The sequence below is a fragment of the Saccostrea echinata genome, unplaced genomic scaffold (genome assembly GCF_033153115.1).
Source record: "Saccostrea echinata isolate AGI-Se365-2 ecotype Australia unplaced genomic scaffold, CSIRO_AGI_Sech_v1 ptg000009l, whole genome shotgun sequence".
In the NCBI taxonomy this organism is placed as follows: domain Eukaryota; kingdom Metazoa; phylum Mollusca; class Bivalvia; order Ostreida; family Ostreidae; genus Saccostrea; species Saccostrea echinata.
In genome coordinates, this window is record NW_026889758.1 from 51482444 (window position 1) to 51501248 (window position 18805).

The window sequence follows — 18805 nt, forward strand, 5'->3', positions numbered from 1 at the left end:
AATAATAGTAAATAAGTTTAATAAAAATAAATAATTAAATCATACCATAAAACAGACTGAAAAACCACCCCAAAATCTAACGTGTCTATTCCTATGCGTATAAAATATGTGACAACAAGTCTTAGTTATTTATAACTTTGACTTGTAAAACTTAACACCAAGCTTTACTGTATTTAACAGGTTAGCTTGTTAAACTCCTAAAATACTTTATTAAATAGGGACACAAGCCGTGGTTATTTATAACTTTGACTTGTTAAACCTAACAACAAGCATTACTGTATTTAACAGGTTAGCTTGTAAACACTAAGGGCAAAGAAAGATAATCATAAGTAAGTTTATCGAGAAGCAACGTTTAAAAATTCCCAAGTACTCTAATAAAATAATTTCTATTAAAAATAATTGAAGAGAAATTTACGTATCTAGAATAATTAAATTACTGTATGAAAATAAAATAAATAATTGACCTTCGTTGAACTAATCAACTTTACTCATCATAAAAGAGAAAGATAGCAAACGTATAACTTTAGTTACATAGTTTGCATTAAAATGAAAATGAAATAAAATAGAGTAAAAATGAAAAATAAAATAATCCTGGATAAATTAATTACTAAAGAAGACTTCTCAGTCATAGACTGTTGAGTCTTTAAAACAACCGATAGCGGACAATAGTATCTTACTATTTTGTGTCCTACACGGTAAAACCCTATCCTAAATAAATAAATTAAAAATAAATTCCTAAATAAAAATAAATAAATAAAATAAAATAAAATAAAAGATAGACAAAATAAAAGTTAAAATAAAATCCTAAAAAAATCTGAGAGTTCCGTAAAACGGACCTACCAAATCAAAATAAGCAGAAGAGTGACTAAAAAATCTCAGCGTCTAACTTTTATGTGACTCTATGACAGAAAATAACGGAAAATGCTGGAAAATAACGGATATTAATAGAATTATTAATTATGAAATTTCATTGGATTATCAATTAATGATCAATTATATCGAACAATCTGATTGGTCAATTGTAAAACATCACGATCTTTCACGTGAACAAGTGTCACCAAATATTCTATACAAGTATGAAATAACGAATTTTTACATATTTATCAATTAAATAAAAATCTATTTCACAATAAATAATTAAAACAAAAGAAATTAAACTTAAAACAATATTCAGTTTATCTAAAAATACAGTCATTCATAAGATACCGCCATTCAAACTCGATATATTTATCGGTTATATTACAAATGCAAGGATAAATTTATCAATTACTTTAACAAGTTTCTAAACCGGAAGTACATCGTAATGAAGAGCGAAACTGTCAAACAATGTGACAACAGAAGTTTAGACTATTTCACAGGTATTATATCAACTAGATAACACTAACCAAACAACAATTACTTACTATTTGACACAGTTATAGTCTTAGGATGTATACTTAAGTGCTGATTTACAAATAACATACTTTATTAATCTTTTACCAAACTCTAACTCAGTTCGAATTATCTCAGTCATGTTTATGTTATCAAAATATATCAATCTACCCTTGTTTCACAAGTATATACATTTACAATTAAGTGACTTAGGTACAACTCTGCGAATAGCACATTCATATAAAACAAAATAAAACTGTGAATAAACAAACTTCATCAACCCGCTCCAAATCACCACAATGCATGATAACATATTACAGTCATTGACCCTATTTGATAGAAAAATCAACCCGCTCCAAGCTCACGCATATATAGTAAAATATTACAGTCATTGACTCAGAATGATTAAACACTGTTGTGGATAAAATAAAAAGTTACACCATGTAACCTAACATTACTATTATTGCATCATTTAAAAAAAAGGGGGGGGGGGGTCACATGCACTACACTGCCCCCCTCTTTTAAACTGTTCATGTCCTCATGAACATCAAACATTCATCATAGCAACCATGCATGTAAGACAAAGACATCCACACTCATACAACAATATTACAACACATTCTCACCAAATACTATGTACAAAATTAATAATAAAGTCACATACATCCATCAACATACACACATGATCTGAAATAAAGTCAAAGATTGTAAACAAATCAAAAATAATACATTGGTGATACACTCACACACATTACATATACTCAAAATAATAATTCAGACAAGACATGTAATTGTGACATTTAAAACGATTCATGCCAAATAAAATATATATCACTTCTGTATCTCACAGCAACATAAGCCATACCCATAGTAACAAAAGACGTGCATACCCATGCTAACAAAATTAATCAAAAATCCTCTAAAGGTTTGTATTATGCTAAAAATGTCATAAGGACAGCATTAAACCCCTGGTGATTAATCGTCATTAATACACCTAAATTTGCGGAGCCAATCGTCATTGTACAACCGACTTAAGTATATCTAATTTTACGGGCAATTAGTAACCAATTATATAGAGAATTTACAAATTCTCTATTTAATAACATCTTATTTTAATCCACAACAACTAAAATAATAATTCACACATCAAGTATCTAGATATAGGCAGTGCTCCAACAAATCAAATATCAGTTTACATTGAATGATCCTATATAGTGTAGACATATGTGTAGACGTCATCCTTCAAACAAATCTGTACATACAACATATACAAAGTCATAATTACATAATACTTATAAGTTCTATTAAATTTATCATCAACAAGCATTAATAAATGCTAAATATACACAATATTCTAAAATCCACCCACCATCCCAGACTAATATATAAAAACCCATTAAACATATACAACATATACATTTCTATATATCTAATTAGTTTACTTATCGCATTTTACTATGGTAGACTTCATCTTCTTCTTGAGCGGTGAAGGTGATCTTGATCGAGACTTCCTAAAAAGCGTCTCCGCCCTCTCTCTCCTTTCTCTTTTGTAATTCTCCACTCTACCCTTGCGTGGCATGGGCTGTTTGGCTTTAGGACGTAACTGGGGCCTAAACCATCCCTGATTGTACGATGTCAGTCTTCTGGGGGATATGGTTCGGCGTGATGGAGTGGCTGGTCTATCTTCCGGCTGCGGGGTGAGTCCCCGCCTTGGTCCGTTGCTATAGAAATAATTACTCAAAGTCTTCGTTAGTTCCTGTACTGCTGTTGTCTGCTCTCTGAGCGCTGCAACCTGGCGTTCCCCCTGCCTCTTCACCTCCGCCTGCAACTCCTTTAAAGCCGAAACTACGTCATTTTTTTTCACCGTCCCAGACCGCCTCTTCCTCTCCTAATAGTTGTGGCAGGATATCAACCACCTCTGCAGTGGGACTAATCACCGTCTCTGCAGGTACAAACTCCGATGCTTCTTCCAAAAGAGTCGTCAAAGAAATTCCGTCACTGTCCACATCTTTACTCTTCTTGGCCCCCATGTTCAACCAATATGCTAGGGATGCTACCTGCTCCCATCTAGATAGCAGATCCTCCCTCCAAACAAAAGGCTTACTGGCTTGAACTATCTCTACTGGAACATCTGTCCCCTTATGAGGTCCGTACCATTTTCCATGGGCTATTAACTCTTTCTGTAAGGGATACAAAATCGCAATGTTTGCAGGTAAAGGGTACTTCATCCTTTATCACATGTGTCTTTAAATAATGTTTTATCGCATACTTTTTAATCTGTTTGAAGTCGCACAGCGTGCACTGGAATAGTCGTCCTTTTTTTTCGGCCTTGGCCACATCCATGATGAATCTGTGAAATTACAGATAAACAAGGTAAGTATGAATTTATATTCTCATTATAAAGGATCCCTTGCCAACCCATAGGAGTAGTCTGTTTCATGGCGTGGTTATGTAATAAAAAAAAATTATTATGTACACAAATGTATTTAATTCTTTAGAACTTTATACATATAGTACACATGGATTTTATTTTGTTTTATAAATCTGCCATTCATTCTCACATCCAATCATCATTCATGTGGTTGGAATATAGATTAAATATTGTTTTACTAAATTAATTTAGTATCAATATAATACTCTTAATATCTTCTTTTTTAATATAGATATTTTGTTGAGTCTGAGAGGGATTCTTGAGTTGATCATTCATGACCGAAATCCATCCGGGTGAGTACAACATATAAATATGTCAAGATTAAATTGTTACACTCTTTCATTCTTTGTTGGAAAAAAAATATGTTTATTTAATTAATCTTATTTTTTTTTTTATTAAGCATTCATAACTGGAAGAACCAACTAATAAGAACAGCAGAGGACAAGCCGGTCAATTTGGAGGAAAATGTGAATGGCTCTGTTAATGACTCAAGAAAATTTAAGTGGGAAAACCAATGCTTTCAACATCAGACGGGACTTTTCATCCTCACCAAGGGCAGATAACAAAGTATGTCTCAAGGAAGAAAACCAACAAATTTAGATTAACAACATCTCTGGATAATAATAAATTTTATTAATTGTGGGTTAAATTTAACTTCTGAAATCTTTTCAAAGCAGTCGCCATCCATGACAATCTGTCACCAAAGTATGCTTTCATTTTATTGTGGTGTACAATCTTGATGTTTGATCGTTCATCTGTCTGTACTTGGTATAATAAATCATTGATCTTTTGTAGCACCAAACAAGGACCAAAGTATCTCGGCTGCAGTTTGTAACTCTCCAGGCCAGTATTTGGGCTTTCTAATAAGATAGAAACTAGGTCACCAACTTTATATTGATTCAGGTTAGATCGTCTGTCATATCTATCCTTCTGCACTCTTAAAGAGTTTTTTAAGTTTTTCCTAACAATCTGGTTTGATTGATACATACTCTCTCTGAGTTTATATAAATAATCTGCACATGTAGAAAAATTTTCTGTCTCTCTAGAAGAACTATATATGATCTCGAGAGGAAGCTTGACTTCTCTTCCCAACATGACCATGTTTGGAGTAAATTTTGTCGATTCTTGAGGTGTACTTCTGTATGCAAGTGCAAGACATCCTAAATTCAAATCCCAATCTGTTTGCTTGCCCTTGATATAAGATTTAATCATACTAATCAGTGTTCTGTTGAAACGTTCAACCAAACCATTGGCTTGAGGGTTCCTAGGAGTTGTTCTAGTCTTTTTAATTTCTAGCATACTGCATAATTCTTGAAATAGATTGCTTTCAAAGTTACGGCCTTGATCACTGTGGATAGATTCTGGGCATCCGAATCGAGCAATGACTTCATTTAGAATTTTATCTGCACAAGTCTGGGCTGTCTGGTCATGAACTGGAAGTATTTCCACCCATTTGCTGAAGTAATCTGTTACGACTAATATATATTTGTTTCCTCGTGGGGTTCTGGGTAAGGGACCAAGTATATCTATGCATAATCTGTCCATGGGTGCACCAACACTCATGTCCCCTAAAGGTCCTTTTGATGATTTAGTAGAAACTTTGTTCATCTGACATTCATGACATTTCTGTATCCATGCATTGATATCTGTTTGCATGTCATACCAATGAAAGAATCTTCTTATCTTTGCAGTGGTCTTCTTTTGGCCCAGATGTCCAGAGATCACAGAATTGTGCATCTGATGTAGAACCTGGTCTCGTAAGGTATGAGGTAGTAGTAACTGTAAGTATTGTAAATCTCCATTGTTAGAGACAAATTTCTTGTACAGAATACCATCTTTCAACTCGATGGAGTCCCAAATATTACAGTAGTATCTGCAGGGAGGACTGGCATTTTTAGTAGAATTATCATCTGGTTTTTGACCTTTTTCTTTAGAGTTATATATCAAATTCAAGTCTGGGTCATCTTTCTGTAATTTTGCCATATTTACTGAAAGACATATATCTTGCCAAGATGTAACTTCTGTCTTTGTTTGATTACGAGTAATTACTCGAATAGTATTTGTAGTTTTGTTTCTTGTATCTGGCCATCTCTAACGCTCTGGGGTTTCTTCATTTCTTTTTATACACTTTTTACAGGGACCACATCTCAGTGTCGATTCGGCCTCTTCCACACACTGGCAGTTATGTGGGTCAGGACATCTTGAAAGTGCATCAGCATTGCCATGTTTATGGCCAGGTCGGTATTCAATTGAAAAATTGTATGAAGAAAGTATTACCCTTGGGTTCTTTAATTTTAAACAACCATACCAAAGCTTGGTGATCAGTTCGGATTTTGAATCTTCTTCCCAAGAGATACTGTCTAAAGTATTCTACAAAATATCGTACTGCAAGCAGTTCTTTATCTGTGACACAATAATTGGTTTCAGCTTTGTTTAAACTCTACTGGCATAGGCTATAACTTTTTCTTGTCCGTCTTGTATCTGACTCAATACAGCCCCAATACTGAAGTTACTTGCATTTGCATCAAGTATGAACTCTCCGTCCATTGTAGGGAAACTCATAATTTCTGGTCCAGTTAGGAGATTTTTAATACATTGGAAGGCCTCTTGACATTCGTCAGTCCACAGAAAGGTACTCCCTTTTTTTGTTAAGTTAACCAGGGGTCTAACAATACTTGCAAAATCTTTAATAAATTTTCTATAATAGGATGCCATGCCAATTACTTGTCGAACTTCAGTTGGCGTCTTAGGAACTGGCCAATTCAGGATTTTCTCAATATTATCCGGGTTGGGTTTCACTCCATCTTTATTGATCACATGACCCAGAAAGGAAACTTCCTTTCGAAACAACTGGCATTTATTAGGTTTTAATTTTAAACCTGCTTCTTTAATCCTACTTAAAACTTCTGTGACTCTTGTCAGATGTTCTTCAAAATTTGAACCAAATACAATGATGTCATCTAGGTATATCAGACACGTTTGCCATTGCAAACCAATTAAAATTATCTGCAGGGTTCGTTGAAAAGTTTGTGCACTCCCCTTCATTCCCATAGGCATAGTTAGAAATTCCCACAATCCATATTTTGTTATAAAAGCAGTTATTGGTATATCTGATTCTTTGACAGGAACTTGGTGGTAACCTGAAGTTAAGTCAAATGTTGAAAATATTGTTGCTCCAGAGACAGCATCTAGACAGTCTTGAATTCTAGGCAGAGGAAAGGCATCATTTTCTGTCACCTCGTTCACCTTTCTATAGTCTTTACATGGCCGAATTTTTCCATTTTTCTTCTAAACAAGGTTCAGAGGTGAAGCCCAGGGAGAATTTGATTTTCGAATGATTCCCTCTTTTTCCATATCTGTAATTGTTTTAAGTTCAGCTTCAGCATAAGCAATAGGAACTCTTCTGGGTGGAAGTTCAATTGGTCTAGCATTGCCAGTATCAATCGCATGCTCATTAATATGAGTCAAACCCAAGTCTAAGTCGTTCTTAGAAAAAGTGTCTTGAAAGTCAAATAGCAATTTGAACAGATCTCTCTGTGACTTTTCATCAAGTTCATTAGACTTCAAGGAGTCTTCGTATAATTGTCTTAAATGTTCAGGTAATTTTTCATTTAATTGTCCTTTTTCTGTTTCAGTGGTATGCCTGACAGTGTGTCCTATTGTAATATTATCTGCGCTTCCGCCAGGATCTTCCAGCACAGTTTCATATAGAAACTCTTCAGCATTTCCAAGTACGACATATTGCCATATCTGTTTTTGTGTACAAGTTGGATTCAAAAGTCTGACAGGTACTGTAGTACTTTTCTCTATGTCAATCAAAGAACATGCCATTAACAATTCATACTTTTCTGAAAATTTCTCATTTGGTTCCACTATAAACTCTGTAGGCTCTGTACCATCGTCATTCCTCTCGACAAAAGCTTGAATAATCTTCTCACTGTAAGGGGGAACAACATAATTATCAGCAGCTGTAACTCTTCGGCATTTGTTGTCTGATTTAACTTGAATGCATGGTATAGTAGTTCCATGTAATCGTACAATTCCTCGACTAAGTAGAATATCCGCGGGTACTCCCATATTTATCTTGTAAAACATCCACCCCCAAAAGACAATCATCATTTATATTTGCAATGATAATATTCTGTTGTACGAACAAATCATCCAGGTTCAGAGTAAATTCTGCTTCACCAAGTAAGGTCAAGCTTGTACCACATGCATTCACAATGCCTGGTGTATCCTTAAGCTCAGGTTTCTTCTTTATTCGTTTAAATACTCTTTCTGACAAGATGGTTCTGGAAGCACCAGTATCAATAGTAAAAGTAACGGGGACATCATTGATTTTTCCTTTGATATAAATTCCAGGGCATTTTTCAAAATTTCTTTTGACATCATCAGTAACAAGGCTAATATCTTTTATTTTATTTTCAGATAGGTCTTCGTTCAAAGTCTCCTGGATCGTCTCTCGACCTGCAGTTACGATCCCCTGAAGTTTAAATTTCCGGGATATTGTGGTGCTGTACTTCTGAAGTTTTGCTGGGTGACAACTGGACAGTCACGAGCAAAATGACCCTGATTGTTACACTGATAACAAGCAGTGTTGGAGGATGTTTTAAATCTGGGAAGAAAGGCTGAGGATTTATTCATCTCGGACAACATCTTTTCAAGATTCTGGATTTGTCTTTGCATTCTTAGTATATCATCTTTGAGATCCACATTAGTAGTTCCTGATGTTTTAGATTTATGCATTGTTGTAAACGAAGCATCATTTTGTGAAACTGTCTTGGATTCCTTTTCTTTATTTTCAAATCTCTTATTACTTCCTGTTTTTGTATCATTTTCAGTCACTGCCCGAATTGGACGTTTATCGGCCTTTGAAGAGCTCCTTTTATGAAGATCGCTGAAATTGATCACTTGGAATACAGCATCATCAATGTTGTCTGGCTCTTTTATGTATTCGACCTGGAACTGGACTTTCTCATCATTGAGACCATCAAAGAATTTTCGAAGTAGATCCTCTCTGCGTATAGTCTCGTCCCTGTTAGGGTATGCCTTGGCATATAGTTTCTTTAAGTCTGCTGCATAGACTTCTACAGGTTCATTTGGTTTCTGTCTACGGTTACTGAACTTAGCTTCTAACGACTTCTTAGTTTCTATAACTTGGTATCGATTATCTAATTCTCTGATTAGTTTCTTGTAATTAGATTTTGTTCTTTTTGTAAGTTGTTCAAAGACAAATTCTCCTGCTCCACCTTGCATTCTAGGTAATAGCTCATCAAGTCTTTCATTGTTTGTCCAATTTCCCCTGTCTGCAATTTCTTCAAATCTGCCCTTCCATACAACCCATTTTTCTTTATCTTGACCAGTAAAGGGAGGTAACTTATGAGAAAATTTTCAGGGATGTCTCTTTTGAGTTACAATAGATGTAGGTATTCTCTCATCATTAGAATCTGATGTACTGCTACTGGTGGAGTCATCTGAGGAGGATGAATTTTCATCGATCAATCTTGCCCGTTTAAGCTGTCTCTCTGACTGGGTTTTTCTAGAAGCACGTCTATGTCTGGACAATGTTTTAGACTGAGCTGTATCTGTACGACTCCTTCCAGGGCTTTGGTGCTGTACTGATACACCTGATTGGACTGTATTCAAAAATTTCTGCATGTCTTTTAAAATTGTGGCCAAATCATCTCTGTTGTCAGACAACTGATACATAGGGGGCTGGTATACTGGATTGTTCATTTGTTTACTTCTGACATCTTCGTGATTTTGTCTCATTGCATTTGAATGATCTGATCTAGTAACTGGAGGACAGGAATATGGACGCCCATTCTTGGGAGGGATCGATTCATGCAAATCATCTATAGACGAATCATCTGTCAAATCATGGATTGGTAGCGGAAATTGATTAGGGTTATCTCCCCTATCGAGGATGAACATTTGTTCATTGCACCTTTCTGGTGTTGTATGTTTTTGTTCATTTGTAATAAATGATTGTGACACATTTTCTGTGTTTAAAGGATTCATATGTAATGAATTGTGCATCAAATTTGATGTTGAAGTTGTGCATGACATATGCATAGTGTCCTGTACAGTAAATTTACTGTTTATAACACTTTTATTTCCAAAAGGATTTTCAATTCCAGTTTTTAAACTGTTGTCAGAATTTATTTTGTCTACACACTGCCTATCATTTTTCTGTCTCACACTCACATCATCTGACATCTCATCAGCTTCTACAACAACCAGACCCTTTCTTTTATTCTTTCCCATATTATCTATCTGAACACTGCCTAATCAAAAATAAAAATAAACTCACACATCAACTTTTATTTTTACAAACAACTAGCAAAAATATAAAAAGGTTCGTATCTCTGGATACCTATAAAATTGAAGGTATCCCGCCGTGGATGCCAAAAATGTAACGCTAGCGGTTCTGCTAGAAATTGTTTTCATAGAATTAATAATTCTCTCAACTCCTTTTATAAATGTACCATTCGCAAAGAAGACATAAGATTATTAACATTAAACAATTAAATTTATTAAGTGCATTATCAACAAACAATTTATTTAAACGACGACATTCACACCACATTCATACCCAACTAATAATAATAAATAAGTTTAATAAAAATAAATAATTAAATCATACCATAAAACAGACTGAAAAACCACCCCAAAAATCTAACGTGTCTATTCCTATGCGTATAAAATATGTGACAACAAGTCTTAGTTATTTATAACTTTGACTTGTAAAACTTAACACCAAGCTTTACTGTATTTAACAGGTTAGCTTGTTAAACTCCTAAAATACTTTATTAAATAGGGACACAAGCCGTGGTTATTTATAACTTTGACTTGTTAAACCTAACAACAAGCATTACTGTATTTAACAGGTTAGCTTGTAAACACTAAGGGCAAAGAAAGATAACTCTAATAATCATAAGTAAGTTTATCGAGAAGCAACGTTTAAAAATTCCCAAGTACTCTAATAAAATAATTTCTATTAAAAATAATTGAAGAGAAATTTACGTATCTAGAATAATTAAATTACTGTATGAAAATAAAATAAATAATTGACTTTCGTTGAACTAATCAACTTTACTCATCATAAAAGAGAAAGATAGCAAACGTATAACTTTAGTTACATAGTTTGCATTAAAATGAAAATGAAATAAAATAGAGTAAAAATGAAAAATAAAATAATCCTGGATAAATTAATTACTAAAGAAGACTACTCAGTCATAGACTGTTGAGTCTTTAAAACAACCGATAGCGGACAATAGTATCTTACTATTTTGTGTCCTACACGGTAAAACCCTATCCTAAATAAATAAATTAAAAATAAATTCCTAAATAAAAATAAATAAATAAAATAAAATAAAATAAAAGATAGACAAAATAAAAGTTAAAATAAAATCCTAAAAAAATCTGAGAGTTCCGTAAAACGGACCTACCAAATCAAAATAAGCAGAAGAGTGACTAAAAAATCTCAGCGTCTAACTTTTATATGACTCTATGACAGAAAATAACGGAAAATGCTGGAAAATAACGGATATTAATAGAATTATTAATTATGAAATTTCATTGGATTATCAATTAATGATCAATTATATCGAACAATCTGATTGGTCAATTGTAAAACATCACGATCTTTCACGTGAACAAGTGTCACCAAATATTCTATACAAGTATGAAATAATGAATTTTTACATATTTATCAATTAAATAAAAATCTATTTCACAATAAATAATTAAAACAAAACAAATTAAACTTAAAACAATATTCAGTTTATCTAAAAATACAGTCATTCATAAGATACCGCCATTCAAACTCGATATATTTATCGGTTATATTACAAATGCAAGGATAAATTTATCAATTACTTTAACAAGTTTCTAAACCGGAAGTACATCGTAATGAAGAGCGAAACTGTCAAACAATGTGACAACAGAAGTTTAGACTATTTCACAGGTATTATACCAACTAAATAACACTAACCAAACAACAATTACTTACTATTTGACACAGTTATAGTCTTCGAATTATCTCAGTCATGTTTATGTTATCAAAATATATCAATCTACCCTTGTTTCACAAGTATATACATTTACAATTAAGTGACTTAGGTACAACTCTGCGAATAGCACATTCTATAAAACAAAATAAAACTGTGAATAAACAAACTGCATCAACCCGCTCCAAATCACCACAATGCATGATAACATATTACAGTCATTGACCCTATTTGATAGAAAAATCAACCCGCTCCAAGCTCACACATATATAGTAAAATATTACAGTCATTGACTCAGAATGATTAAACACTGTTGTGGATAAAATAAAAAGTTACACCATGTAACCTAACATTACTATTATTGCATCATTTAAAAAAAGGGGGGGGGGGTCACATGCACTACAGAAAGGTAATAAGTTTTAAGGGAATAATCTATTTGTATTTTACAAATATCCCTTAATTTGAAGGAGGGAGTCTATGCATCAGATTTGAACCATGTGGGCCTATTTACGCCCTGATATGATTTTAATCTATTGTGGTGGATAATTTCCCCCTTATGATTGCATTTCTCTATTTTGTAAAGAACGTCATTTATTCTGTGTAAAATAATGAATGGTCCCCTCCATTTAAGAGATTTTTGGGGAGTCCCATATTTTGATTTGGGAAAAAAACGTACAGCATCTCCTGGGTCGTATTGGTTTTGGTGAATGTTGCACTGTAAACACGTTTGTTTGTTATATTATATTCCTCTGGAGAATTTTTCACTCATATGGAGACGCCACCTTTTGCCGGTGGAGAGCTGCAAATTTATACCTATACTCGGCACTCAGGGTAATTGAGCAGTGAGGAAAGTAGTAAGGGGTATAGTCTGGGGTCTATATGGGGTCACTGACGTCATGGGTCCGTCTGGGGTCACCCATCCCATGAAAGCCGTCTGAGGTCGATGACGTCACGACCCATCCCATAAAACCGTCTGGGGTCACCCATCTGATAAAACCGTTTGGGGTCACCCATCCCACAAAGCCGTTTGGGGTCACCCTTCCCATCAAACAGCCGTCTGGGGTCACCCCTCCGTTTTTCCCACGATCAAATTCTTGGTTTTTCCACTAGGGGATTGTCTCAGACACACCCTATAAATTCCTCATGTTTATTATATAAACTCCAAGTTTCATTTAGATTTTTATTCTGCAAAGAGGAAACACTTTAATTTATACAAAGACAGTACTTGTATTAGTAAGTATACTTTGCTTAATTCTTGTTACCCAACATGCAGTTTCTTTTCTTTCTTGTTACCCAAATAATTTCCCCTTTTCAAGAATTACACTTTCATTTTTTTTTTAAATATTTTATTAGCATGATTTTTAATATTTTATTAATTCTTATAAATATAAGAACAAAGGAATATTAATGAGAACCTTCAATAGACCTACATTTAACAAACAAAGGCTTCATAATAGTTAACTCAAATAAAACCTAACTTTTTAAACATTTGAAATTATTTTAAACATTTCAAATAATCCTGCATATAATTAACAATCATTGAAGTTTGTATTGAGTCCACTCTAACTGAATCACTTACTTTCTTAAACATTTGAAATTATTTTAAACATTACAAATAATCCTGCATATAATTAACAATCATTGAAGTTTGTAATAATTAAGTTCAGTCTAACTGAAACAACTACTTTTTTAAACATTTGCAATTATTTTAAACATTTCAAATAATCCTGCATATAATTAACAATCATTGAAGTTTGTAACAAGTCCACTCTCACTGAATCAATGAGTTCAGAAAGGGCGCTTAACTCCTCCTTAAGAGGATACTGCCTCGACGTTTGCGAAGATGCGGGGGTCCCTGTCCCTGATGGGACTGCTGGTAGCACTGGTGTATTTCTAGCTGTCGGTGTTAGGGTATGGTCAGGAGTCGGAAGGTTAAGTATCGAGTTAAATTCTGTTGGTGTAGATGACAGGTTAAGGGACGATGCGGGGCTGGATGGAACACATATAGACGAAGACGGGCTATATCCCAACGCAAACTCTGATTTGATTGGTGGTGTAGGACATGGGTTATATCCATACGCAAAGTCGGGTGCCTGGGGGTCGAGCTCAGCTTTAATTGGTGGTGGTGAGGGACAAGGTGGGCTATAGCCTATCGCAAACGTTCTTCTCTCTAGCGCTTCATATTTAGCAGGATTATCCTTCCTGTAATAATGAACATATTTAAAATGAAAAAATTTGTGAATAGATGTAAAATTAGAAATATCTGGTCACATTAATCATTTTTGTCTGTTATATTTAAAAAACACTTCGTACAGAAAAATAAATATGTGTTGAAATATTGTATTATAATGACCACACAATATTCGTGCATCTATCGTTATGCGCAATAAAGATACCCTTATGTTGACCACATTTCATACTAATGAATATTATTGATAATTTAAGTCGTATATTCAACCTGAACGGGGTACACATCATAACCGTATTTGGAAAGGTCTAAAAGTCGCATGTACAGATCGATAAAATTTGACCTAAACGCAAAAAGTGTGTCAAAGTTTATTCAGATCACAAGAGTCGTATCTAATACGTTGTAATATTTTAAAAAAAAAAAACAGCCCGTATTAAAAAAAGTAACTACATGTTCAAAAATGTCATATCACACAATGTGGGTTTTTGTGAACAAAAGTCATGAATTATAAAACTGTCGATCGTGCGTTGAAGTCTGTATATATCCAATTCATTTAATCTATATTTTATTAATATAAATCTAAATTTGCGCCTTTCACGTTATTTTAACCCAAACCATCCTTCAATATCTGTCATCGTGTGTGTGTGTATAAGGGTTTCCACGAGAGAGAGAGAGAGAGAGAGAGAGTATTACGATGACTCTCAGAGTGCATCATGCACTTACAAATGTATTTCATTTCAACAGAATTAATAATCTTAGTTTATATAGCATATATATGAATTAATTTTGAAAAAAGGGTAGATCAGAAGATCACGTGACCAAAATTTTCGCGCGGATATGTTATCACGCGCTCATGCTGAAAAAAAAGATGGAGGAGAGGTCTGTGAGGATGATGTGTGTTATAGGCCTATCTATTGCTTTATGCCCCGTAATTTTGGGTGCCGTATTAAGGAGTCCCACCAGAATCGTTAAGACATGTTACTTGCCTTGTATTAATATCACGGTGCAAGCGTCAGAAGTTCGAGACGTTTTTGTGACGTCATGTAGACTGAACTCTGTATTCGTAATTGGAAATATGTCTTCGGTACATATTCACCCACTGGACCAAAGTCACAAAGAATGTGGTAAGTCTTATATATTTCAATTTCAATTAAGTTATCGTACACAGATCCCATTATCCCCCCCCCTTTCATTGTTGGACAAGTGAAGTAGTACTGAACTTCAGTTCAGTACTGAAGTAATTAAATTTGCATCAAATCTGGGTTTTTTTCATATTGGTATTGAGGTGATCACTAGTGAATTAATTTTTTATCGACCATTAAAAAGTACACATAACTGCAAAAAAAAAAAGACGCTTTATCTCCGAAGGTTTACGGAAAGTGCTGCGCGTTTAAATAAAGATCGGGTTCGACATAATATGAATTCGAAAATCAGAGGCATTCCGAATGTTTCATGAATTCTATTTTTTTAAATTTCAGAGCCAAAACAAATCACAGAAACGGGGAAGAACGGTGAGCATTTGAATATACTAATTAAGAAAGATTGTGTGTGTGTAAACATATATAAAGTCTTATAAATATTGCTGTAAAAGGATCTATAGGTAAGGGTGACATTATCAGACCTCGGGTGGCATTAAGTCCATACAGTCTTGAACATGTTGAAAATTTGAAGTAGAAAGGTTTTATGATACCCTTTTTCCCCTCAGAACCAGTTGAGAAAACGACCAGGCAAGTGGTTTCAAGAACGACAAGAACAACGATAGCTATCACTGAGACCCGAACACCTCATCCCACTAAAGAAGAAGGTAATGGAGGTAAGATGTATACCATAAGTATATAACACATGATGTTTGTGTATAGTCAATGCGTGGCAAGTATACTTTCGTGAACATGGTCAAGGTATAAAAGAACAAAATAATGTTCATAATGTCTTTTTGTTTTATTTTTCAGAGCCAGTGGAGAAAACAACACAGCCTAGGATTACAAGAAGGACAAGAACAATGATAGCTAGCCCCATGATCCGAACACCTCATCCCACTAAAGAAGAAGGTAATGGAGGTAAGATGTATACCATAAGTATATAACACATGATGTTTGTGTATAGTCAATGCGTGGCAAGTATACTTTCGTGAACATGGTCGAGGTATAAAAAAAAAAGGAAAGAAAATGTTCATAATGACTTTTTGTTTTATTTTTCAGAGCCAGTGGAGAAAACAACACAGCCTAGGATTACAAGAACGACAAGAACAATGATAGCGAGCACTGAGACCCAAACACAAGAGAGAAATTACAAAGATCTTGCTGAGGGTATATCTGGTTCATCCATCTATATTATTGTCATTTGTTCACTTAATTTGTTATTTCTCTTTTTATTTAAAACAAAGAAAATAAAAAATATGTATTTAGATAAATGTAAGAAAAAAAGAAAACATGTGAAAAGAAAAAAAAAGTTGAGTACATGGTTGTTTAGAAAAAATCAGATAGTTAAGGAAAACAAATTACCATCAAAATATGAGCTTCAGGAAATTATAAGATCTTGTACAAAGTCAGATGATGAATTTGAAGATGATGACTTTTATGATGAAGTAAACTTTGATTCAAGATTGTACGTTAATAAAAAATAGATTTTGTAAAGTGATTTTTTTTTTTAAAAACACATGTAAAGTATATAATGTTTCATAAATTATGTGAAGAAATCTTGTTTTTGAGAGCTACATTTTTTTTTGTAGATTATCTGATATGGGCTATCATTATTACGATTTGCTGTAAAGTGTCTTTGGTCATCATAATTCGACTTTCAATTAAAATTCGACGTACAAGAATGCATGACATACCGATGCGATTGACAGAGATTGACTCCCCTGCTCCTACCACACCACCACCAGCTGCTCCTTCCGCACCACCACCTTCTGCACCAGAGAACCCTCCAGAGAACCAACCCTCTGCACCAAACCAAACCCCTCAATTAGGTCATACAGACACACCTAGGGGTGCAGAAGGAATTGAAATGTCATATTTTACACCCCAAACTGCCAAACCCTTGATTCAATCCAAAACATCATCCCCCATTGCACTCCGAACCAGGTCGCACACACGTAAAAAGTTGAATTTTCATGTGTAAATGTAATATCAAGAATTTTTAAATCTTGATAACGGTTTTTTTTCTTGAGTACAGTTTCTAGAATGAAAGTTGTGAATGGATTACTTTTTTCGGATGAGGAATAGCAGAACTGTTTTTTTTTTCTATTTAGATGTTTTTTTTTTATCAACAGTGTATTCCTTTCAGCTTTCATTTATATCACTTGTATTATGTTTTTGTTTTAAAGAAGAACAAATGCATGATGTAAATGATGAACTTTACTCAAGCATTTTGATCATGTTTATAGGATCATGAGAGAAAATTTGTAAGCTTGATGCCAATTTTTGAGGGTTTTTTCTTCATGACAGTTTCATTGAAAGAAATAGGATTATCTTTTTTTATTTGTAAGGAATATCAGAGTGATCCCACATTATTTTTTTTTATTGAAAAAAATTTACATGTAGTTGAACTTGGTTCTTTTTTTTTTTTTATTAACATACCTACTTTGTGTAGCTTGGAGGGGAGACTCATATTTTATTTCTGTTTTAAAATGCAAGTTGCATTTGTTAATACTTGTATATTATCTTTATTTTCGTAGATGGCTTCTACTTTATGACTGAGCATTTTAGGGTGAGATTAAATAAAAGATGGATGAATAAAAATCTAAGTTAAGAGAGGAATGTAGAAACTCTGTCATTCAGCATAAAATTCCTAAATGTTTACTTTAGTAGGGAAATAAAAAAAAAATCAACTAAAAAACCTGGCCAGTAATATTAATTGTATATCTTTCTACGTCCAACTTTAGAATTTTTATACTTGTGTAGTTGTCACAAAGAACAGAGATGGTATACAGATTTTTTTTATACTTATTAATTAGTCTTAATACTCATCATGTTAATGTTTTTTTTTTTTGAGGGGGAGGGGGGTGGTATGGGTAGGTGGGTCTAAGTGAAAACTTGGGATTTTTTTCTGTAAATTTTGATCACACCCTTTAATCATACCTCATTTTTATTATTATACTCTGCTGTGATCTATTGTACAGAAATACTGACTTTGAAGATGATTATACTTTGTGAAATGGTTTTTGTCAATGATTCGTTTTACTTATTTTTTTTTCAAAAGTGATTTTATGTGATTTTACCTTGTAGAGAAGTATTTGATTGTTTACTTTTAGATATACCTCAATTATTATACACATATACTAAAGTATAGTATTGTTTTGAAAATGTTCTTTATATACTTTCATTAAAGAAGTATTAAAAGTTTATGATTGTTGGTTATTGTTTTTTTTAATCTATGTATCACTGAGTATAGCTTTCTGCTATTTTGTATAAGGTCCCATATACGATAATTCTCTAGTTACTACTTTGCATTAACATTAGGTCATTGATATATGGAATTACCATATAATTGAACTGATCGTCATAGGACCCAAAACTTGACCAGTTGATTTGTGTTTAACGACTAAATGATTGGAAATATTATTTAAATGTCAACTTTTTTAATTCCTTTGCTTGGATAAATTTTTTTTAATGGAAATACTATCAAGAATACATCTGTGCCACAAGTTATAAAATCTAAACTTTATTTTTAAAAAAAATGTATTTTTTTTATTGAAGATGACATGGCTGACAGTCTCTTAAAGGAAATTCTAGACTCCTTAACTGATGTCGACACTATTAATCTCTTTGCTGCAGCCAACGGTCTAACCGGTGACACAGAGGT

General features: G+C 33.6%; 2 protein-coding genes across 2 annotated transcripts; one reads left to right on the forward strand and one right to left on the reverse strand.

Moving 5' to 3' along the window:
* Positions 1–7090: 7090 nt before the first annotated feature.
* Positions 7091–7879, reverse strand: LOC133182850 (uncharacterized). The gene has a single exon (XM_061317694.1). The coding sequence runs from the start codon at positions 7877–7879 to the stop codon at positions 7091–7093; it is 789 nt and encodes a 262-aa protein (XP_061173678.1).
* A 7198-nt stretch (positions 7880–15077) lies between these two features.
* LOC133182851 (uncharacterized) lies at positions 15078–16085 on the forward strand. The gene is made up of 4 exons (XM_061317695.1): positions 15078–15126; positions 15481–15513; positions 15708–15815; positions 15952–16085. Exons 1-4 carry the CDS (start codon positions 15078–15080, stop codon positions 16083–16085), a joined length of 324 nt encoding a protein of 107 aa, XP_061173679.1.
* The last annotated feature ends 2720 nt before the right edge of the window (positions 16086–18805 follow it).

Excerpts from the sequence above, each read along its gene's own strand:
- LOC133182850 (XM_061317694.1), bottom strand. The coding sequence starts at position 7,879 with ATGGGAGTACCCGCGGATATTCTACTTAGTCGAGGAATTGTACGATTA.
- LOC133182851 (XM_061317695.1), top strand. The coding sequence starts at position 15,078 with ATGTCTTCGGTACATATTCACCCACTGGACCAAAGTCACAAAGAATGT. Across the intron at positions 15,514-15,707 it reads CACAGAAACGGGGAAGAACG|AACCAGTTGAGAAAACGACC; the intron begins GTGAGCATTTGA and ends TTTTCCCCTCAG. Across the intron at positions 15,816-15,951 it reads TAAAGAAGAAGGTAATGGAG|AGCCAGTGGAGAAAACAACA; the intron begins GTAAGATGTATA and ends TTTATTTTTCAG.